This window comes from Plectrocnemia conspersa, unplaced genomic scaffold (genome assembly GCF_051122295.1).
Source record: "Plectrocnemia conspersa isolate PC_06_02 unplaced genomic scaffold, ASM5112229v1 ptg000001l, whole genome shotgun sequence".
NCBI classification, from domain to species: Eukaryota; Metazoa; Arthropoda; class Insecta; order Trichoptera; family Polycentropodidae; genus Plectrocnemia; species Plectrocnemia conspersa.
Genome location: NW_028277165.1, coordinates 1,536,604 through 1,559,925, shown reverse-complemented (window position 1 = coordinate 1,559,925; position 23,322 = coordinate 1,536,604). Strand labels below are relative to the sequence as shown.

At 32.2% G+C, this 23,322-nt stretch overlaps 3 protein-coding genes across 8 annotated transcripts; 2 read left to right on the top strand and 1 right to left on the bottom strand.

Annotated features, from left to right (window-relative positions):
* Positions 1 to 491: 491 nt before the first annotated feature.
* Positions 492 to 14,786, bottom strand: LOC148238338 (uncharacterized). 5 transcript variants are annotated; one of them, XM_088197627.1, is made up of 14 exons: positions 14,392 to 14,786; positions 12,573 to 12,716; positions 8,983 to 9,184; positions 8,729 to 8,868; positions 8,431 to 8,663; positions 7,350 to 8,354; positions 2,861 to 4,319; positions 2,665 to 2,791; positions 2,547 to 2,603; positions 2,315 to 2,480; positions 1,886 to 2,033; positions 1,742 to 1,817; positions 1,548 to 1,675; positions 492 to 1,457 (listed from the first exon to the last, which is right to left on the bottom strand). In XM_088197627.1, the coding sequence occupies exons 4-14, from the start codon at positions 8,837 to 8,839 to the stop codon at positions 1,320 to 1,322; spliced, it is 3,648 nt and encodes a 1,215-aa protein (XP_088053753.1). In that variant the 5' UTR covers positions 8,840 to 8,868; positions 8,983 to 9,184; positions 12,573 to 12,716; positions 14,392 to 14,786; the 3' UTR covers positions 492 to 1,319. The 5 variants fall into 5 exon arrangements, with proteins under 5 accessions (XP_088053753.1, XP_088053771.1, XP_088053743.1 ...); XM_088197645.1 differs by lacking the exons at positions 8,983 to 9,184; positions 12,573 to 12,716 and having other exon boundaries at positions 14,384 to 14,786; XM_088197617.1 differs by lacking the exons at positions 8,983 to 9,184; positions 12,573 to 12,716.
* On the top strand, positions 12,611 to 21,484 carry LOC148238337 (uncharacterized). Its single transcript, XM_088197851.1, has 11 exons — positions 12,611 to 12,757; positions 14,411 to 14,485; positions 18,015 to 18,113; positions 18,175 to 18,267; positions 18,333 to 18,566; positions 19,957 to 20,165; positions 20,232 to 20,357; positions 20,426 to 20,535; positions 20,603 to 20,731; positions 20,803 to 20,959; positions 21,028 to 21,484. Exons 1-11 carry the CDS (start codon positions 12,611 to 12,613, stop codon positions 21,380 to 21,382), a joined length of 1,734 nt encoding a protein of 577 aa, XP_088053977.1. The 3' UTR covers positions 21,383 to 21,484.
* A 60-nt stretch (positions 21,485 to 21,544) lies between these two features.
* Positions 21,545 to 22,199, top strand: LOC148238336 (small integral membrane protein 12). 2 transcript variants are annotated; one of them, XM_088197985.1, is made up of 3 exons: positions 21,545 to 21,620; positions 21,768 to 21,897; positions 21,971 to 22,199. In XM_088197985.1, the coding sequence occupies exons 2-3, from the start codon at positions 21,768 to 21,770 to the stop codon at positions 22,117 to 22,119; spliced, it is 279 nt and encodes a 92-aa protein (XP_088054111.1). In that variant the 5' UTR covers positions 21,545 to 21,620; the 3' UTR covers positions 22,120 to 22,199. The 2 variants fall into 2 exon arrangements, with proteins under 2 accessions (XP_088054111.1, XP_088054119.1); XM_088197993.1 differs by having other exon boundaries at positions 21,563 to 21,681.
* Positions 22,200 to 23,322: the final 1,123 nt, after the last annotated feature.

Below are 23,322 nucleotides of genomic sequence, written 5' to 3'. Positions count from 1 at the left end.
GTCCACCAAAAGCATAGGTTGCCCTCCGCTGCTGTCACATCAGTGTTACCAGATTGCCGCCAAGTTTTGGGTATAATAAATGCGATAATTTATTTTAAATTTTATTTGTCGATTCATTTTAGCAATAATTTAACTAATATTATTTTAATAATATTCTTTTCTAATAAATACCTTTGATTTCTCTAAACTGGCAGGCCTTGATTCGGTGAAAGCGAAACGCGAAAAAATGAGTGCATAAAGCGAATTTATGAATAATTAGCACAAAAAGTTGCAGTAATAATAATATTGCTGAATTTTATATGTAAGACAAAAGAGCAACTATTGTGTATTTTAGGAAGATTTTGATACAAATATTATTTTTATGCAGAAAAGTCTTCAATTTAATTTTATCTTATTATTTTTATATGTTCTGTAGCATTTAACCGATTCTGAAATAGCATCACTGGTTATTTGTTATAAGCCTACAAAAATAGGCTATTAAAAAAATAAAATTGTAATAAATTTGATATTTTATAATCACAGTTAATAGATATTACAGTCCGATCGTAATTTAGTAAAAAAAATGTACAAAAAATATGCATATATAAATATAAAGATATACAAAATATATACAAAGTTCATCTCTTGGACTGCATGATAAATAAAATTTCAATTAATAAATAATTTTCGAGCCAAATGTGCAATTAGAATATTTTGTTAAAACCAAAACCATTTCAAGTTTAATATAACCGTATTACACAAATATAGAATATATAAATAAAATAGCGAATGCAGATAATATTAAATAAAGAAAAAAAAACGATATAGAGTAATTTCAATAATTATAAATAGTAAACGTTTACGCCATGTTTATCGTTAGTTGCACATACATTACAAAATATTATTGACTGACACTTTCGTAACGTAAACCAAAAACGGATTACGCAAATCCTCACTCCTCGCACAGACACGACACGTTCACACACATATACACGTTATTGCACAGAATTTATTCATAATTCGCTAATAAAAATTTCATTTCATCAATAAATATGCATTACCTAGAAAAATATTACCTAACTACAATTCTGTGCTAGCTAGTGAGTCTTGCGCTGTATTGGCTAAAATTTTGACTATTGCTGTGTAAAAAATCCTACACATAATAAATATATATGTATATAAAAATAGTCAGACTAAAAATATATCTGACGTGCTTAAAGCTTCTGTAAAAATTGATATGGTAATATATCGTACATATTTTATATAATATAAATTGCGTCTAATCAAAAATGGAAGGATGAGTATTACGTATAAGAATGGTTACATTGTTTTATTTTTTTTCATTGGACTATGTAATCTTTGTGACTTCTGATGCTACTTAGAGATTTTCGCAAGAGCATCACAAATTCAGTAGGCTGCACAAGAATGGACACTTCTCTGCCTATGGCATTCAAACGGTCACGTACTTGAGTGTCACCCTAAAAAATAAAAAATATGTTAGTCTCTCTATGGAAAATAAACGTTTCACTCATCACTGGGGAGATACGAGAGCTAGCAGAGTTACAAACCTTCTTCAGTAAGAGATTTAAAGGTCTTCCGTTTATTTCTGTTAGAGTTCCATTAGCAGGCACTCCACCTAAAGCAGCTGGACTTCCTGGTAACACATTGACGATGTTAGCACACTCGGTGATGAGACCTAAACGGAAAATAACGATAAATATGCAAATATAATTTATAAAAAAATATATTTTCAAGTAAATACCTAGCTCTTGACTATCAGAATCTTTCTTCAAGGCGTACACTCGACCATGCGGCAATCTTTTGATGACTAACTCCACCTGATTTAATATAAATTATTTTGCTATCGATACTTGATAATCCGTGTAAAATAAATATAAATATTTACATAATGTAATCCAGAAGTAGTGTCTTTAAGGGCACGCTTAGCTTGCCGGACACTGGTAATAGGCACACCTCCTACTGTTGCTAATCTATCTCCGATGTGAAGAGCGTTGTATAGAAGCGGATGAGTCTTTTGCTTCCAGCCACAGACCCTACAACAATTTTATTTTTATCACAATCAAAAAACTGTTTGTACATTTATTCAAGGTAAATTTTCGGAAGAGTTATTCATGGGGTATTCACTGTTCTGAGCAATGTGCATTCGCTCTTACCTAACTTGTCCAACAGTATCGTTTTAATGAACAATTATTTTGTATGTTGCTCTTTTTTTTGTATAGCGAAACCAAGTAATTTAAAAATTCAGTATTAAACAAGTAACAGGTATGAACTCCTTAAGAGACTAAATATATCATAAATGTTTTACAACACTCACCAAACAGTTCCGTAAGCGTCAGCCATTGCCATCGCTTCACCAGGACAATCGCCAGATCGTAGCCGCAGTCTGACTCCTCCAGCATGAGCCATCTCGCCTCGCAATTTAGCAACTTGTTGTTCTCGTAATCCCATTGGACGCAACAATAACGGAGCATTAACTGTTTCTACAAAATTTCAATCGTCAATTAAAACCATTAATATCAATCCACAATACCCATAGTTATTATTACCCATATTGTTCTGATATGTCGGTTTTGGTGCTTCGATCGTTGCTGAACTATTTTCATCTGAAATTACCGAAAGTTAGATATTTTTAAGTTACACCTAATACAGTATGATTCTACATACTTGTTACGGTGCGTCCTTCACTGAATGAATTACTTCTTCGTCTCAATTGCTGTTCTTCTCTTATCGAAGGACTGATTGATACGTTTTGAGAAGAACTTTCGCCTAATGGAGTACGTGTTTTTTTCTCCTTGAATAAAATATTATATTGAATAAAAAAAGGCAACATATATATTTGTAACATAACATTATAGCTTACTTTCAAATGCAAAGCATGTTTAACCATCGGTAAAACCGTTCTATCGTTGTGTTCAGACCAATTTCTTCTCAGTGACGATTCAATCTTAACTCTATCGCAAGGATTAGAAGATTTGGCGATTAATTTATCTTTACCAGATTTATCATCGTGATGTTTGCCGAATATGAGATTGAACTTATCGGCGAAATGCTTATTCTTTTTAACGTTGTCGGGCTGATTATCAGTCGACGTACCCTGAGCAGGATCTACTTCTTCGTATGAATAAAACTGACTGTTTTTCAACAGTGGAGATCTGGATGAATTCAGATGACTCATGTTTCTAAATCTAGACATGATGGACAGCTCAGTAAGACCGCGAGTAAAAAGTCCTCTCGGTCTATCCGAAGAAATGTCTTCCTTCGTATTCCTCCTAGCCGCTAAAGGATTAACTTCCATATGATTACTATTAGAATTATTACTTTCTTGGATTCGTTCGTTAGATTCGACCGCAACTCTTTGATGCTCGGCGTTAACGTGAGTTTGTGAGTTACCGTTGGAGATATTGCTGCCGTTCCACGATAAAAACTCATATTCAGTTTGATTCTTATTATTATTGGTCACTCTAACGTTTGGCTTTATTAGATTATGCTGTCCGATGTAAAATGAAGAAGAACCGGGCTTGTTCGAAGTATCGTCGGTAGACACTTGAATGTTTCTAGGAGTCGGCGTGAATACGCTTTCATAAAAATCTTCTCTAGCTCGATTCACCGCCTGTCTGTTGGACGTTTCACCTTCGTTACTTTGATTCGAAGTTTCCGGTTTGTTGATGGAAATGGTCGCTTTCTGCGACACTTTCACAGCTTGCGGTTTGTTATTGTCTTTGCACGATATATTTATGGACTGGTTGGTGGAAAACGATTGTTTACGATCTGAATTCAATATTGAGTCGTCGGCGGATATATCAAACGTGGTCACCCTACTGGTGCTAGGAATGTTTGGAGTTTGGAAAGAGTTGGTCGTTTCGGGCGGAGGAACACCGATCGTCGTACTGTGCCTGATGTGTCCGTAGCCGGGACTCGGCAATACCGTACTCGAAGCTTTATTGTTATTACTGTTGACTTCTAAGCTAGAAACTCCTCTAAAGACTATGCCGTCTTCTGCTATGGACGGAACGACTTTGTCTTCGGCTTTGCCTTCTAAATACACTGGAAGCGAATTATGATTAGTCTCACTCGTAAAACTGATCGGATAGTTTATATAGTTGCGCTCTGATGTACAATTATTACTATTGATTTTGACTGTTTGTTTATCGGTTTCGTTCGATTGACTAGAATCGCTGGCGCTACGATGATTCAAATGATTGGATACAGTTATGATCGTAACATTAGTTACGGCATTTTCATTATCTTGAGTATCGATGGGCGACGTATTCGTATAGAACTCCTTCGATGACTGACTTCTATTATATGGAATTTTCTTTCTGAAATAATAAAAATATAAATATTAAATTAATTGTATTTAGTGTGAAATATGAGATAAAAAAATATAATGGGTTGTTCTTATAAAGAAAATTAATTCTGGTAAATTTGCCAGATTCAACGTCATTATTTAACATGTTAACAGGACAGGACGTATTATTACGTCTGACATTAAACAAAGTAGAAACGGGCAGGATGTAATAATTCTTCCGATAGATGTTTTTGATATGCCTGTTCGGGCGGGACGATTTATTTCGTTACAGAGATGCACAAGTCATCGTACCACATGTTTATAATACATTTGTGTTCCGCTGACGTCAGTTACGTTTCGTTAATGAACCAGAGCAGGTGTAATAGTTCATCATGGGCGTTTTTCATGTATAATATATTTTATAAACCATTTTTTTACGAAATATATATACAGACAAAATAATAAGCTCAACAAACAAAAAACGAAAACGTATTATAACTTCATCAGATAGAATCGTATAGTGATTATGAATATACTACCGATGTAAGTGATAATAGTGACACTGAAGATGACGAAAAAGAAAACTATACCGACTCTTCTGGCAAATAACGCTCTGTTTTATCTTGAACAGTTTTTGGAAAATAATCTTGAATATAACCACGTTCTAGACTTTGGAAATGGAACAGATACAAATAAAGAAGAAATTAAATTTTTTATTTGTCTGCTAGTTTTACAAGGAATCGCCAAAAAAAACTGATTTAGTCTTATTTTTCAAGAAGAAGCCGCATTGTCACTCTATACTTTTACGATAACATGATTGAAAATAAATAAATAAAATTTACATGAAAATAAATAAATAAAATTTACATGAAAATAAATAAATAAAATACTTTTAAATAAATAAATAAAGAAAATACTTTTAAATAAATAAATAAAGAAAATACTTTTAAATAAATAAATAAAGAAAATACTTTTAAATAAATAAATAATTTAAAATAAATTGAATATTTTTAAGATCATCTTATCGAAAATTTTAAATTCGAATCAGAAAATTTCCAACGACTCCACAGCCCTGAAGAGAAGGCAACTGGAGAACAGATTGTCATGAAAGCTAAAAAAAAGTCATCATTGAAATATTTGTTCAAAAACTATCTTTGAATTTTTATATGATGACAAATTCCTGAAAGCGCTAAAAAAAAGGTCACCATCATTCAAAATAAATTACATAATACATTTTTCTAAGAATGCAAAAATGCATTCTTTAGAAAAATATACTTTGTTTTGAATATATCATATGTACTAAAAAAATACTTTTCTTTTTTTTAGTCATTCATAAAGAAAGCAATAAAGCAATCAATGAAATTGTGAAATGGGATTTTATCTACAAAAAATATTTACAAAACAATATAATTTTAACATAATTATTTGTGTTTCAGGTCTGAATGGTGTTGTTCGCATCAGTGCACTAAGATTTTTATGAATATTTCATTATATTAAAATTATAAGGTAACTCTTACTGTATGCATTTCATATTGGAATAAGTAATCCAGTTTTTCTCCCCACTCAAAGATGAGTTTCTTAGATGGAGAGGAAAGTGAATTCGAAGATTACTTTGATGCATTGCCACAACCGCTAAATAAACTAGTTACATGCACACCTCACTGATTGCACAATAATAGAGAATGTTAAGGATCCATAATTGAGCTTGAAGTAATATTGTCCAACAAAACCAAGCACAAAGTAGTGAATAAAACTATGGTCACTCTCCGATTTGGAGACAAATTTGTTGTATACACTAAGAAAGGGCAACTAAATCCCAAAGAAGGACTTGCATATAGAGTTGTAACCAATCGAAGGGTTTGAAAATAATGGCCATATATTATACATGGATAATTAAAAAAAAAGAAAAAAAAAGTATGTGGGACAGTTCAAATAAATAGAAAAGAGCTACCTTCCGATATTAAAAATGTCATCTGGGAGAGAAAAGATAAGAAAACTCTAGCCTGTACATGGGAAGATACAGGAAGGGGCAATATGATCTCTACCGTAGGTAATGTAGGTGTAACAAATGTCCACGTACGAACCAAATGAGGCCCAATAAATGTGAAAAAACCGTTACTTTGACAGAAGTAAAACAATGGTACAAAGTAATTTGGCATTTCTTAATTGAAACGGCACTTATAAACGGATACATTTGTTACAGTGAAAAGAACAAAATTACACAAAGATAATTCAGAAAAATAGTAAAAAAAGTACAAAAAATTATACATATATGTTAAATAAAAATTAAATAAATTTATAAAAAGGAGTTTGAGTCGGTCGATTTTTTACAACTCTAACTCCTCCTAAAATATCACGACTCCGACTCCACAGCATATGTACATATTTTATTGACCTTTTTTTAGTGTTTATTATTAAAAGGTATTTTATTTATTTTATATCAAAATACACTTCTAATATCTTTTGTCACATACAGAATTTATTTTTCCAACTGCCCATTGAAAATTCTCAAAAAAGATTTTTTTTTTTACTAATTTTCGTGTGGTAACATATGAGGAGTTTTAAATTGCAATAATAAATATTATTTTCATTACTTTACTTTTTAGTGGATTATTGGCACTTTTCGCGAAACTTTGCTAAATAACCTGCCACTCCTAAAGGTTTAAGAATCAGATATATTTTTAATAATACGAGAAATTCCATCCTTCCTTAAATAAGTCGGGCCCTGCGCCAGGGCTATGCCCTTAATTTGTAAGACCTCCACCTCGCAGATGGCCCGCCGTCTTGGTTTCGCCATTAGCAGACCAAGCCCACACAAAAGGCATTCCCGTCTTATCACCCGTATCTTTTGTATCTTTGGGAAGTGACCACAATGGTTTCGTTTATAAAGGCCACTTTCTAAATAGCATGCTGTCTGATTTTATGAAATACAACAATTGAATTATGTATTAGATATGAACTTGTTCTTTGGTACGAATTATGCTATTAGTGTTACGTTCTTTTCGATATTTCTGGATACAAAATTGATATTAATATAAAAAAATGTAATCTAATGCTTTACCTTTCGATAATCTTAGGCTTTTCTTTGATTTTATTCGATTCCATTCTTCCACTCGCGTTATCGTACTGCATCGACTCCGGCTCGATCTCGTTCACCGCCACCGATGATAAAATACTAACAGGAACGATCGTTCTCGGTTTGACTTGTGGCTTGACCCGAACATTCCCAGTAGTAACAATGCACGTAGTAGATGAACTTTCGAGTGTGTTATCAACGATTGGAATAACATTATCGGCGCTAGATGATGCAATAATATTAGTTGTTGATTTAGATGTTTTAGCGCTTATATTAACTTGCGAGTATTTCGCTTTGACATCTTTATCGGTGATAGAAATTTTCGTCGATTCGTTCGCATCGTACGTATCAAACTCAGCAAACAACTCTTTATCGGCTTCATTCTTGATTCGGTGTTCGAGCAGTGAATCGCCTAAGCAGATATTCATACCGGAAACGTTAGCCGATGTCGCTAAAAATTCGACATTTTCATTTGATATGTTATTTATTGCATCGTCAATGTAATCTAAATCGTCGTTTGACGCTGAAGTTGATGGTTCGCCTAAAACGGCAAGTCTATTGATCAAACTATCGTTTTCTACATCGCTATTGACGCTGATAGATGACACGTCTTCAGATCTAACTATTGGAGGATCGTCAGGTACGGTTTCGATTATCGTCGGAGAGACGTCGCTTATTTCTATTGCGATTCTATCAGCTGTACTTTCGTAAGGAGTGGAAGAGTTGCCTTGTGGATTATTATCGGAAGTTTCGTTTATAGCGAGGCTTTCTTCGTTGGAGCCCGCGGAAGGCCTGATGGAAGGTTCGGTGCCGGGAACTCGGACAATCGGCCCCGGAGGCGGCGCCGGTAACGGCGAAGTCGGATCTCTCGTCGGAGCTCTGGGTTTGCATTGCTCCGGACCTTTGGAATACACGTTTTCTTTGGGAGAAACGATCTTCATTTCTCGCAACTTGTTCCTCAAAGTGTCCACCCAGTCTTGCATAGATTCCCTTGAAATATAAAACATGTTTATAATATAGTAATAGCTTATATTGTATATATATATATTTAATTAAAAATGACTACCATGTTGGCGCAATCAATCTAATAACGCCATCTTGAAGAGTAATAACGAACTCGTATTCAGTGTGCGGTTTAGCCGGACCGACGCTACCGGAAACGTGCAAAGTGTGCTTTAAAGAAGTCCTCCATCTGGGCATGTGAGTCGTCGCCGCGCTGGTGTCTAAATAGCCTTCTAAATAAGGCTCTATATCGCCGTGCACGCAAAAAACTATCCACCATCGTTCCGGCGACCCTTTCTGTATACAAATACACCGTTAATTTCACATACAAAAGATATATAGTATAAATGAGTAAAAATTACCCTTTGATTGATCGGTAACAATTTGTTATTATTAGCGGGAGGAACTATTTTGAGATACGCATTCTTGTGTATCTCCCTAAAGGAGGCAAGTGGGCTTCCATCGGTTTGCATCGTTTATTTTAGAAAAAGTCATCAGAACGCTGTGAAAAAAATACATATTAATTTAAATCGAATTGGACGCGTGCGGTGCAAAGTGAGCGTAAATAAGTCGACGAGTAATAAATCGAGTTAATTTATTTTTTATATATGATTACATTGTTCATCTTTCACTTTTCGCAAGTGGACAAATGTCAGGTTTCCTCGACGTCCGGGGTTCATTTCGAAGTAGTCGACGGTTAGATTATCGAATGTCATAAAAAAAGCAACAGATTTGTTGCGGAAAGAGCTAAATAGAATCAACCTGGTGGCTCAGACTGGTGGCAGCCCGCGTACCAACCCGGAACACTCGAGCTGTCGCTAGGGATTTACGCAAATAAGTAAATACTCGTTACATAGAGTTCAACGCTCGCTATTTCAAATATACATTATCTAATTATTTAATTGTCTGTGAGCAATAAAAATTAGCCTTAATCACTTTCTAAATATAAAACAGCTATGATATACAATATTTTATATCTTTGCATATAATCATATAGAATTTATAATTATTCATATTGTTATTTTAATTATTATACTAGGTATATAGTGTTCGAGATTTAATTAATAATAAAAATGTATATATCTTGTATTATGTATAAATAATTTTTAGTTTCTCCAGTACGTCATAAATAAGTTAACCATATTTATAAAACTCTAAATTGGACAGTTAAAAAAAGTTGTTACAGATTATTTGGTGCGATGTATAAATTAAATGGTGAGAGCTAAAAAATGACCGTCAGGAAAATTTTGGTTCATGTGCTAGATTGGACGACATGGTGCTGGAAGAGCTGGTAACCGGGACATATGGTAAACCTAGTCATAAAGGATGATCACACATATAAGGATTTCTTTTATTAATCGAACATTTGATGTATTACATTAATTATGTAAAATAATAATAAATAAATGTCCGCTTCTGAACCTTGGCAGTAGCCGATCCTTTCCATCTAATTTTTGATGACTTTTTCGTACATTTTTGGTGGTATCTTAGCGGATGTTGGTTATTAGGAGCTGCAGCGTTTCGGGTTTGTCGGCGTAGACACAATCCTAACGACCTGGGAATTTTTCACGCAAAACATCCAACGTTGCACTCGATGTGTGGTAAATTGCGCCGTCTTGTTGGAACCACGTATCTTTCACATCAATATCTTTGATTTCGTGCCACAAACAACCGGTTATCATGCGCCTATAGCGCTCCGACCTTTATTTTTTCAAAAATGTTAAGCCTAATGACGCCACCTGACCACAACGCGAACTTGACAGTCAGTTTTGGGCATGTAATGGTCTCTCGTGAATCACATGAGAATATTTCTCGCCCCATATGCGGCAATTTTGCCTGTTAACATGAAATTTGCCTCATCAGAGAATGAATGATTTTCTCTGAAAAATCAGCATCAACTTCATGCTGCTCTAACATGCAATCTGGGTAAATTCTTCGCTGTCCATGGTTTCTGGGCTTCAGTTCATGTGTTATCTGAATTTTATATAAATATAATATATCAAAATATTCATCCGCACATACAGACCATCACGGCATTTAACACCGTGGAGTAGTCGACAAGCATCGTATGTAAAAAAAAAGCACAGTGATCTCCTGCACCAAACTAACAACATTCAACATGGGTGGTGAATCTCTAAATTAAAAAGTAATGTTAATGATCAGGTTCATGAGAAAGCATGACTAGATAATCCTTCGAACAAGCGAAGACGTGCAAAATAAATCTTTTGAATTATCTAGCCATTCCTACCATCACGGCATATCCTACTAAGTAGGGGTAGCTAACGAATGATTCGGTGATTATTGCAGAAACAAAAAATGCGCACAGTGAAAATTTCAATCAACAAAAATGTTGATTATTAATGATCAATATACAATACATACATATGTACGTACATGTATTTAATTATACAACAATATATACTTATATAAAAAAATGTCTGTATATTTAACAAATGTTAATATGATTTTAATTCAAAAATATAATGTTTTAAAAATATTTTATAATTACATTAGTAACTTGCACTGGAATGTTTTTTTTTAATTACACTATTTTTTACTTAAAATAGAGAAAAATATAAAGCAATTAAAATTAAAAGTAAAATATATTTGACAATCAACAATTGCTCAGAATTTTTGCTGTGTGGAATTTATAAAAAAATGTCTGCGTTATGTTACAAGCTTAATGTATCCCGAAAGGAAAAAAGACTTTGAAGTATTGTTGTTCGATGGATCGAAATAATAGCAGATAATATCAAAACAAGCTTAAATAAGAGGTTTGCTAAATTTAAATAATTTTTGACTTTAGATGAAAGCACAGATGCTTTTGCATAAAGGGCAATGAATTCCACCTGTAAGTTGTCAGGTGCACTATTTACATCTGCATTTATTGGACGAGATAATATAGTGAGTGCGTAATAATTTTCAGCTTTTTTGACCGCCAACCATTGCAGGGGCTCCATCTGTGTATATTGCACATATTGAACTCCAGTTCAAGTCAAATTTATTAATGACTGTATTTACGGCTTCATATACCATGGCTTCTCCAGTGATCGTTCCTTTTATTGGCTAAAGAGCCAATAATTCTTCTAAGATATTGAAGTTTATATTTATATCGCCAATTGTGCGGTATTTAAGTACACCATCCGTACTTTCGTCCAATGATATTAAAAATGCCTTCATCACCGCCTTCGAAAAACATTTAATTTAAAGATGCGCAACAAAATAGCGTTATTTATTATTTTTTATTATGTTAATTATATGTTGTTTTTTATGGGGGGAGGGGGCGCTATAAGCCGCAATGCCAATTTTTTTGCCTACTCTTGATTCAAACTAAAAAATCGTTATGTCATCAAATATGTACTACATTATTGAGTACTAAAGTGGCACAATTATATAATTAGTGACCAAAAAAGTTAAAATATGTTCTGCATCAAAGTTACTGAAATAGCCTTAGGTAATTAGTATTGTATAACATTTATCAAACAAGAACAGGTAGTTAACGCAATGTTGCATAACACATCAAACGTGTTTCGTTAATTAAATATTATGGGTACCTCTAGTTAGTCAGTGAAATTGTTTATTAATAATAAACACTGTGTAGTTTAAATCAAGAAAATTGGGTGAGAATTATGTATGACATGGAATTTAAAAATATATTGTAACCATGTTGTTAATATGGAACATTTTTTATAATGCTGGAATAAAAAAATAAAAAAGTATTACTATGTAATTTTAACATATTGCAACACATTGCGTATTTTTTCTATTATTCACAGTAGGTAAGAAGTACAATTTTGTAAAATGAGAAATAGTATTTGGCCTCAATTATGTAGTATTCTCACAAAAATGATTTTTTTAAATAAATAAAATTAACGTTTAATATGTGACTAATGCACATATTAAACATTATAAAATTAAACGCTTCATATAATACATTTTGTATATTATTATTATTAACATAAACAAAAGCTCAACTCTTCCCTCTATATTTTTTTGTTTATTTATGTTGATAATAAATGTGTTTATATTATAATCAGCTGTTGAAAACATTTAAGGAGTAATTAGGAAGTAAAAACGTATTGTAAGTAAGAACGACGCGCGATCAAAAGCGAATCGAGGTTACTGGACCGCTTTCAGTTTCTATCGAGATGCTCAGCAGTACGGATGCTGCACGAGCGCAGTGTCTTCGCAAATTTTAATACTCACGCGTTTTTCGTTAAACAGATACACAAAAAGTTAACGACATGGATGATATTATTACGCCTGCTGATCTAGCGGAAGATACAAAGCAGATCGGAAACGTTTCCGCTTTGCCGGCGAACGCTCTTCCGGACGTTACGATAATTGGAGCTGAAAATAAAAACCAGGACGGATGCATCAGACTCGTCGAGGTACATTACTTATCAATTTTCTATCATTATGATACATTTTTGTAACAATAATCGGCATTGGCCAGTTTTTTAATCGTTAAAGCCAAAACACGCAATTTGTGGAAAGCAAAATGGCGCATCAATGCGAATTTAACGAATCATAAAATGGTGGCACAATCAATAAAAATTAACATTTTATTTCATATTTGGATTATTATATTATGCACTAAATACAGCTTTCATTTCATAAATATTATTATACAAGTATTTAAAACCTTATTTTTTAAATTTGTAAATATGACATAAAACACTTTTAACCTCTTTACTGTTTTCCTTAAGAATTATATTTATCAGTCCATTTTTTTTAATTTTTGAACTTAGCTAAGATATATTATTATGTATAAGGCAAAAAAGTTTTTTGGTGTTCTGATGGCAGTGATCGTGACCATCAAAATGTTGGGATCTCCTAGTTCCAAGAATATTACAATAGTCCAATATTATATTAAATTATTAGCATTTTTTATTGAAATCTAACCCAAATAATATATAGATATGCTATTTATATATTTATATCATTTATTTCACGTTCAATTGCATCTCATATATTCATATCAATTTCAAATCATTGGGTTCAAAGTAAAATCGCTAAACAAAGCCAAGATTATAATTTTTTAAATGAGAAAGCAATTACGCATATAGATTTTTTAGTTGTATTTTTATAATTCATGTCTGTGAAAATGTATTCCGATATCATTTCACTGAAATTACATGTTTTAAAAAATATTTTTTGGGGTAGATTCGGGACTGTTTTTTTAGATTTTCTTTTATAGATAGCCCGAGAATTTCATTTCAGCGTTTTCTAGTGAAAGGGGAGGGGTAAAAGTTTGCCAATATTGCTCGTTTTTTTTAATATTTCAACTTTATTAAGATTCATAGTATTTCATTAAAAGACATGCATTTTTCTAAACAAATTTATATGACGTCCCTGTTTATGCAACTTGAAAACATGCTTTTTCACTCATTAACTGTTATTTCCATTAACAAAAATAATGCTGATGTGCACAGTGCTATGTAAATATTTATATTTGATTTTTTGCTAATATTATATTTTTGACATTTAAATATTCGTCTAAAAATTAATACTTTATTAGAATGCTGCTGTGCTCTAAGCCGTGCAGCGCAAAATCTATGTATATTTTATTTTTAAATGCCATTTACTCATTCGAATGAGTAAATGGCATTTAAAATCGATACTCGTAGACAATTTATCTCTACGTTCTTTAAATTTTACTATCAAACTATAAAATAATATTATTTAACAGTTGGACTATTGATTATTTTAGAATATTGCTGTAAGTTTGTCTTTACTAGAAATTAAGTTTTGCTATGTATTTTCAGTTGTTTCAATATCTAATATGGTTCTATTGAATGTAAAATAAAATATAATTAAATGATAAAATTATTTATATATGTGAGATTAAAACCATTAAAATGTATATCACTAACATTATTCATAAGCTTATTATAGTCTTTGTATATGTGAAGAAATGTATATACTATAAAAATTAAAGTAAACATGTATTGCTAATCAAATAACCTAAAAATACCACAACTGTTTCATAAATTTATTTTTATATAAATATTTACCGACTCACTATTTGCGTTTGATTTCAGGTGAAAAAGCCAGAATGTTCCTCGAATAACGTCGGTTTCAACCTCACCAGAAGCCAGTGGGATCCCTATCCGTGGGTGAGTGTCATATTTTGTCTTTCTCTCGCATATTCAAGGATTCTTCTCTCGGAGTTTGCATCAGCTCAATCATATCGTTAATGTGACAAACGCGAGACAAGGTCGCCGCGTTGCAAAATGGCAATTTTCCCGAGCGTTGAACCAACTAATGATTTTGGCCGACAACCGAACGTCATCGAGAGGATCCTTGCGATATCGTAACTCGATGAACGAGGCGAATCAGTAACTGCAAATGTCGAGGGTTCGTCGACTTTTGTGGGCGCGCAGTGCTCTCTTTCAAGGCGAGCTCGAAAACGCAACTGGTTCGGTTCATTGAAAGTTGCATCGTATCAAATATCAGATCTCTAGAGAGGGGGGAGAATGCTGACGAATCGTTTTTAAGAAATGACATTAGAACTGCTAAATAGTTTGTGTCTATAAAGCTTTTTAGCAATAATAAATTCATGACATATTTGACTTTGTTATAGCCAATGCATATTATTTAACCTTATTATTGAACATTAGACATATAAAGAATTCATAAATGTTTATCAGATAAGAATCATGATCAAATAAGTATCAGTGTCGGCCGTCGTGTTTCGCACATTTTAGAATATTATTATTAAATAATTAAAACATTTTGTTTATGTGACAATTTGTTATAATACCACTAACTTATAATTACATAAGCTTATTTTATGTTCCTTTTGCCTTTATCATAATGAACATACATGGTCAAAATTTTAATGAGAGTTTTTTTTACATATTTAACCATTTCCTGTTAAAATAACTCACGCAATGTAAACATCAGGGGTATTTAATAATTAGCTGTGTAGCATGAAAATGTTCAATTTCTATAGCGGTACTTTATTATTATAAGTAGCGCAGAGGTGTATTTTGCAGCGTATTGCAATATATGGATATTTTACTTATAAGTTGCTATTTTCTCATTCACGTTGAATAAACAAAAATATTAATTAAAAGATAAATTCATGTACGAGTTGTGCAATGCATCATAGATATGTGTTGTTCCCGTAGCCTTTTTTGCATTACATATTATTTAAGTCATCTTTAATGATCGTGTTGAACTCTTAGATTTCGGAAATTAAGCTTCCTTGCTCTTTTTAGTCCAGCGCTTAGCGGCAGAAATGTATTCCGAATGGAAGTATTTGGGATAATATTAAGCTCCATTTTAAAGTGATACTCATCCGTCAAAATATTCGACCGGCACGCGCGCTTATATAGCACCGGCGTGAAAGATAATCTTAGAAAGTCTCAAATTACTATAGAAATTAGTTTTATTGACTTGTAATCACAACAAACTGGGTCATGCTCAAGCGCTTATTCTAAAAAATAAATTAAATAAGGAAAATATTTTTATGTTTAATGTAATTATATTAATATCGAAAATATTATCTTCTTATAACATACTTATAAAATAAAGTTTACTTGCCAATAATAAAATTTGCTTTATGAACCAATTAAGAAAAATTGATCGAACGTCTTCACGCTTGCAACACTTACGCAAAATTTATGTTTAAAATAAAATAAGTCGTTTCATGCAACGTTAACGTAACATTAATATAGAAGTGATCCGTTCCATTTCATCATTCGCATCATTTTACAAAGAAGTAAAAAAGGTATATAGTAACGACGTTTCATGAAGATCTCCATTATTTTCCCCACTTTTGTATTTGCGTGCCTTGTGGGTGTATACATTAACTAAAAATATCAAGTATACATTATTTTTTAATTTGTTCAGTTGTTAGTGTTTATTCTCGTAGTTCATAGAACTCTTGGATTCTGGTGACTTCATTGTTAGAAATCGACCGCTTACTCATAGCGGTTGGTATTTTATGTAAACTCTCGTTTATTCTATGTCTGAAGTGAAGTGGTGAGTCCTGACTTTAGACTTAGGAAACAGTCTAATCGTATGTCTATTGATTATATATTTAGAATATTCATTGCCTATGCATGTAGGCGCATTCAACAGATCTAATCGTTTGTTTAGGATATTTTACATGTTTTTTTGCCTGTGCTTCAAATCCGCTTGAATATACACAAATTAAGAAAATAGTTTTATATGCTTTGAGGAAGTTTGTACGAGGTTCCAAAAGTACATAAATAATATTAAACAAACGTTGACTTTCTGCGGTTTTTTGTTCGCTTGAAACATTGAACTCTTGAGAAGACTGCTTTGCCGGGACTTTGAAGGACCAGCGAAACACTTTATTAACTGTTTAAATACTCTATTTTTTCTTTTTAGCGAGTGGCGAATTCGCCACTTGTTAAAAAATGAGTAATTTCTTACTCATGCGAAATTACGTAAATAAAAATGAATAAAATAAGATCTATGGTTAAAGTAAGTAGTGAAGTGTTTTTTTGCTTGAACTGTATCCCTTGTTATCATCGCCCATAATAGTTTATTTTTAATTGCTTACGTAATGGATATTGTATAAAAAGCTTAAAGTAAAGCCATACATCACATATTTTTGTCTACATTGTACACATTTTAATTCTCTAAAACATAGCCCGATATGATTTTGTTAATGATTGAATGGAGGCAGTGGCGTAGCTAGGGTATGTGCCGCCCGGGGAAATCCTTAAAATTGCCCCCCCCCCCCCCGATACATTTTATTTTGCAAGGTCATAAAATCAGCATTTCTTAAAATAATAAACTGATTATTGTTAAGCTCTTGCTATTTGTAGATTTTCATAAATTTTAGTTTATTCAGGGTTGAGAACCATACTAGACGATTCCATCGCGAATATGCCGCCCCCAAGCAAGTGCCGCCCGGGGCCCGCCCCCTCCGCCCCCCATAGCTACGCCACTGAATGGAGGTCTATGGAAAAATAACATACAACTTGTTAAAGTGCGTTTGAAATATTTGATGATTTTTTTTATGGTAACTTCTAAAAACATTTTAATTGACTTAATATATATTATAATATAAATAATAATAATCTAAAATTTCATAAATATAAAAATTTCATAGTCATAAAATATAACTAACATATTTTAGTTATATTTGTAGTAAAAAACTTTTTCAATGGTTTTAATTCGTTAATAAAATAGTCAAGGGAAACTCATTATAAAAAATACCCATGAAGATAGTTTAAATTTACATTTCAGTTAAAAATATATAGTAATAATAAATAACAAAGCAAACAAATCATACAAATATGTTATTTTGTTAAGAATTCTGCTGAAAGTTGTGTTGAAAATATCAAATGTGCAAATTATACTAAACCCAAACTTATTTCGGCAATGTTGCATATACGATTGATTGTTTATCTATTATTCTATTATATCTGATGAAAAACTAGTTTTGACCATGCATGCAAATTATTACCATACATATATTGAAATATTGCTATTTCGTTCTTATTATACTTTCGACTGATATGACCTCATCTACAATAATCGCCTCAGGTGAAAAAAAGTGACCTTACTCCGCTCACCTTGAATCGCAGTTTATTCACACTACATATGATCAATGTCGACACACACTATACTATGTCATTTCTGTAATGTTCCTTAACATTTCAGGTCAAGAGTGTTGACGAGCAATCGGCCGCTGGGAGAGCTGGTCTGCGCGAAGGAGATTGCCTTTTGAGGGTTAACGGAGAAGATCTGTTGGGGAGAAAGGTAAATTGCAATAATTCCATATTTTTATAATGGTAGAGTTTACAAATCTTGAAATTTTAAGGTGAGCGACATCGCTCTATTGGTGAAGAGTTCTGTGAATTCAATCCGTCTGCTTGTATGGTCATGCGAGCCTTCCGGAGAGTGGGATCCAGAGGTTAATTGGATTATAATTGTCTTGTTTACTATGGTATGGCGTATCGATTAATCGTGTGTTTCTAGGCATTGGTTTGTGGCCCGCTTCCGGATGGCCTGAGGCGTTTGTCGGCGGTCGTGGCTTCGGTACTGGCAGCCCTGGAGTGCCCCATCTGCTGTGGAACTGTGAAACCACCTGCGGCAGCTTGCCCTCAGGGGCATCTGGTGTGTGCTCCATGTAGACGACCTTTATCAGCTTGTCCTATGTGTAGAACGCCCTATAATCATGCGCAGCCGATCAGAAATCTACTAGCTGACGAGGTAATACTCATAATATACATGTTTCCTTCTTTCTTCTTTATCGTTGATGATTATTGATTCTTCTCCAATTTTCTCTGGTTTAAATGAGATTACATTAATATTTAAAGGATAAGTAACTATATTTTAAGAGCATTTTAAGCCCTTCACGATAAGATGATCTCAAAAACAAGAATTGGGTGAGAAATCTATTTGATGAAAACATTGTGGAATATGGTTTGGATTTCAAAAATAAAGTATTGTTACCAATATTCACTACATTTCTTTACAAAGCGAGATTTATTTTTTGGTAATAAAAATCAAAGTAATAAATAAATAGAATCATAAACATAAGTGTCGATTTGGTATAATAATATCATAGATATTTATATTTGTACAGTAGAGTAAATTATTTTTTTTCATTAAAGGACGTCTTATCGTGACTTGAAGGACAGAAAAACAGAAAAATACTTAAGATAGTTTTATCTCTTTATGTTGTCTTCTATGTAACATTATACATAGACGCAGTACGGAAGCCAGCAGTATAAAGAAAAACGTGCAATAAATTCTCACTGGGCTTGGGCCAAACATCTCTTGGCCATAACTACATTTGTAACGGGCCTAACCTAAATAAATCAGAATATTTATCGCTGTTGTTGCTATCTAAATTAAAACTAATAATAATAGTTAACTTTGGGCGTTTTAAGGACAGATAATACGCAGTTATGAATCAATCAAGGGCATTGTGTTTCGTTCATTTTGTAATATTATTATTCGATATTGTGTTTTTTATGTTCTGTTTGTTGTTTTCTTTACGCTGAGCCACAAAAAATGTTAAAAAGGTAAACAAAGTTATTTTGTTGACTGTTTTTACTTAAAATATCTACATTTAAATATACTTACATATAATCAGGTTTAATTATTGCAAATATTACATATATATTTTTTTCATCAATAGTTTATTATTAACTTAATAACTACAGGAAAGTGTTTAATTGCGCAGCTCAGAATATATGCATTCATATTTTTTGTAATTACTCGAGAATTTTGTAGTAGGTACCTATTAGGTATAAAAAAATCTCAATAATGTACTTCTTTAACTCGTTTCAAATTGGAAGAAATAAGAATATATTCATATCATAATTCCATTAAAAATCATAGAAAAAAGTAGAGATAAGAAAATCTTGTTCCGAAAATTGAAAACCTATTTAAAAACCCTAGGTAGATTTCGATATTTAAAAATTGCTTATTAAACATAGAAATATACACAATTCTTACAGTACAGATAGTTACTTACAATATAAATCGTAGCAGAAAGACAGCGCACCAATTTCTCCTGGAGGAGAAGTTAATGAAATGTATAGTAAAAGTTTTATTCGTTGTTGTATTTAAATTGTTTTTATTTTTTTCAAAGGTTTACAATTCTGTAGTCGATGCTTTTGAGCTCCATGGGGATAGAGCAAAGGGAAAATTAACAGAAACCTTATTCGGAAATGCTAAATTAATAAACATTAAAGCCAAATCTAACAGTAGCAGCGGAGAAGAAGGAGAGACAACTGAATTTTCGGCACACGACGCAAACACTAGAGGTCTGAAATGGGGAACTCAAAGACTCCTCCAGAGGTTTGATATTGTAAACAGTAAATAATCAAAATTAAAAAAATATTCTAAATAAAATAAATTTACTAGGTTATTACCTGGAAGAGCGCGTTCAACTGGAAACATTGCCAGTGCCGCCAGATCTCCGACGAGAGCAAGGATATTACACGAAGAGAGGGATATTTCAAGATCTCTATCAAACCTTGATATTGCTAGGTAATTATGGTTTAATGGTTTATGACGTATATCCCCGATCAGAATTATTTATTATTTTAAAATAATAGATGTGCTCAGATAAACCAGAACAGCAGTAATTCGCTAAACAGCGTCGCTTGCACTACAGGTGGATCTTATGCTAGTTTACCACCGCCTACTATAATATCAACTGTTCATGGTATGTTATTTAAATATTTATATGTAAATAAAGATATAAGTGTGAAATAAAAATATTTTTGATATAGACGATGATGAGATCACCGAATACAACGACGATGAAGACACAGAAGACGAATCAAAAATTCAATCAGAAATTCAGAATTCACAGGAATTTCACTGTCCTGCCGATCCTAATTGCGATGTATTAATACAAGGTATTTAATCAAGTTTTATGGTGTATTCAAAATAAATAATGATTATTAAAACTAAATAAAATATATTTCAGGCGATGTACAAAAGCATATTTTACAGCACCATAACATGAAATTAACACTGCAATACGACGATTCGATATACTTTGATGAAAATGATTCCAATTCTTGTAAAGCGATTTTACACTCCACTGGAGAATGGTTTTATCCGAAATTCGAGAGAGATCCAAGGTATTTGCATTTTTATATATAAGAGTTATTTTTAAAAATTAGCTAATATTTATTTTTTAATATTATAGTAATGAAGGAATGGTCGTTTGGTGTTGGACACAAGGAACAAGTTTAACGTCTTCTGAATACAAGCTTGGAGTGGAAGTGTGGTCAGAAAGTCCAAATAAAGAAGTTGTAGTTGAATGTGAATCAATAAGCAAAGATGATATACAAACAGTATGCAATACTGGTAGTGTGAAACAAGATAAGAAAGGGGGGAGTAATTTTAAAAAGCGACTGTTATTAAAACTGGCTTCTCCAATTTTAAGCTTAAAAAACGTGTCTTGGAAACGCGTGATAAATTCAAAACAGGGTTTGTTTTTGGGAGATGGCGTTTTAATAAGCGGATCAAGTGTAAAACTAAGCATAGATCTGATAAAATAACTATGTATTTTATTATCGTTTAAATCCGAGCCATTAATTTTGTATAATTTTATTTATTGTGAAATATTTATCTGTTATCAAAATATAATACATATCAATATATTTTTATTTGTTTAATTTTATTTAATAAATACTTCAGTAATGGTCATAACATTTCGTTTTACGTTCAAATAATTTGTCGATAACACAGGGAACTGTCTTAACCTCCTGTCACGCATTGGCCGGTCAAAATTGAAAAGTAAGAAAAACATTATATAAGCGTTATCCATCTTGAAAATTGAAGTTCAATTTTGTACAAAGTATGTTGTAAATCATTCATGTACACTGGCATGTGATTTAAAAAAAAGTTTACGCATGAATATGAGTGTTTAATTTAATTTTCTAGATGTGGCCTATCATTCTTCAGTTTTTAAGAAGCAGAGCTCCCTACGTCACTCTGCCTTTTGCAGCTTTAGTCGGAATCATTGGATACAATATAGAAAACTTACTATCTGATAAATATACTCCTTACAACAGTAATATTTATATTTTTTTAATTTAAGGTTAATTTTTTGCTAAACGGTTTATTGATGTTAATTTCTGTTGCAGAAGCGGTTCAGGAGGATAGGTTCGATAGGTTGACCGTCGATAGTAAATTAGAAGATCCCACCAACGTTAAGAAGCTGAAATATCAAGAAAATGTTTTGGGAAGAAATTTATCACCATCACTACAAAGTGAAAAAGATAAAAAACATTGAAGTATGAATTGTTAATTGAAGTGTTTTCTATCTGTTACTTGCATTTTTTAGTTTACTAATAAAATTATGTTGTTTACTTATTTTTTAGGTTTCAATTCATGTCCTATTTTAAATATAAAAATATTGAGTTTTATAGAAACGTAAAAACATTATAAGTCTACCAACTAAATAGAATTTAATTTAAAAAAATTAGATATATTTTTTTCAATTAATTACGTTTAAAATAATGTTTTTTATGAGTATTAAAAAGTTTATTGCATACAGTAATTTCTCTAGTTAATAAACTCTTCATTTCGGTCTTCGACCATTCTTTTTATATGACTGAACTAGAGGTAAAATATTTGTTTTGGATCATTTTTGTTACATTATTTTAACCAAATTCTTTAATTTCAGTTTCTATTATAGTAAAAATATTGAGCAGACTTAGTAAAATAAATAGTTCTTCATCAAAAACAGTACCTAAATTATTTTTTTACTATTTCAGTAAATCACTTATGTATTCATAATGTCAACAACTTGCTAAGTATATATTTCTTATGAAACCTATATTTCTCACACTTTTTTATAATTTTATATTAGTTGAAGCAGCATCATTTAAAATAAACTTAGGCGCCATGCTCAAAAACAAATGGTTATGCACTCTCCACTGCGTCACATTGATAACGAATGCGGCCAACAACGTTTTGCTACATACGTATGTTTGAAATTTAAACTGGTTAGGTGCGAGCGAGCGTTATCAGAACGTTTTAACTATATATGTAAGATACATTTTGTTGCCAATTTATATAATCCTCTTTGAAGTAGATTCGTTGCAGAATTATTCATGGGGTATTCACCATTCTGATTAACACTAGTTGGCTCGTACCTAATCTGTTTAAATTTTACAACTTATTTATATAGTTAAAGCATTATTGGCTGCTTTTGTATCCGTTAGGGCCAAACCAGCAATGTAACGCAACAGAATCATTGGTTTCCGAACGTGGCGCCGATACTTGAACGAATATAAAATTGATTTTTCACTAATATTTTAATATGTTTCACAATCAAAAACATAGGTTTGATTGTTTGCGTGTAAATTTTAATTTTGTGACATTATGATTTTTTTATCTGATAAGTATTTGATTTTTATAACGTCTTAAGTTCCACAACGGTTTTTGAATTTAATATACTTTTTATTAAGGGCAAGAGCGTAAAACGTAAGGT

Bases quoted from the DNA above. Each gene is read 5' to 3' on its own strand.
- LOC148238337 (XM_088197851.1), top strand. From the start codon at position 12,611: ATGGATGATATTATTACGCCTGCTGATCTAGCGGAAGATACAAAGCAG. The intron at 18,114-18,174 runs GTAAATTGCAAT...TGAAATTTTAAG, and splicing joins AAGATCTGTTGGGGAGAAAG to GTGAGCGACATCGCTCTATT. The intron at 20,166-20,231 runs GTTTGATATTGT...TAAATTTACTAG, and splicing joins ACTCAAAGACTCCTCCAGAG to GTTATTACCTGGAAGAGCGC.
- LOC148238338 (XM_088197645.1), bottom strand. From the start codon at position 8,839: ATGCAAACCGATGGAAGCCCACTTGCCTCCTTTAGGGAGATACACAAG. The intron at 2,034-2,314 runs GTGAGTGTTGTA...AAATTGTTGTAG, and splicing joins GACGCTTACGGAACTGTTTG to GGTCTGTGGCTGGAAGCAAA. The intron at 1,676-1,741 runs GTATTTACTTGA...TTTTCCGTTTAG, and splicing joins TTCTGATAGTCAAGAGCTAG to GTCTCATCACCGAGTGTGCT.
- LOC148238336 (XM_088197985.1), top strand. From the start codon at position 21,768: ATGTGGCCTATCATTCTTCAGTTTTTAAGAAGCAGAGCTCCCTACGTC. The intron at 21,898-21,970 runs GTAATATTTATA...TTTCTGTTGCAG, and splicing joins TAAATATACTCCTTACAACA to AAGCGGTTCAGGAGGATAGG.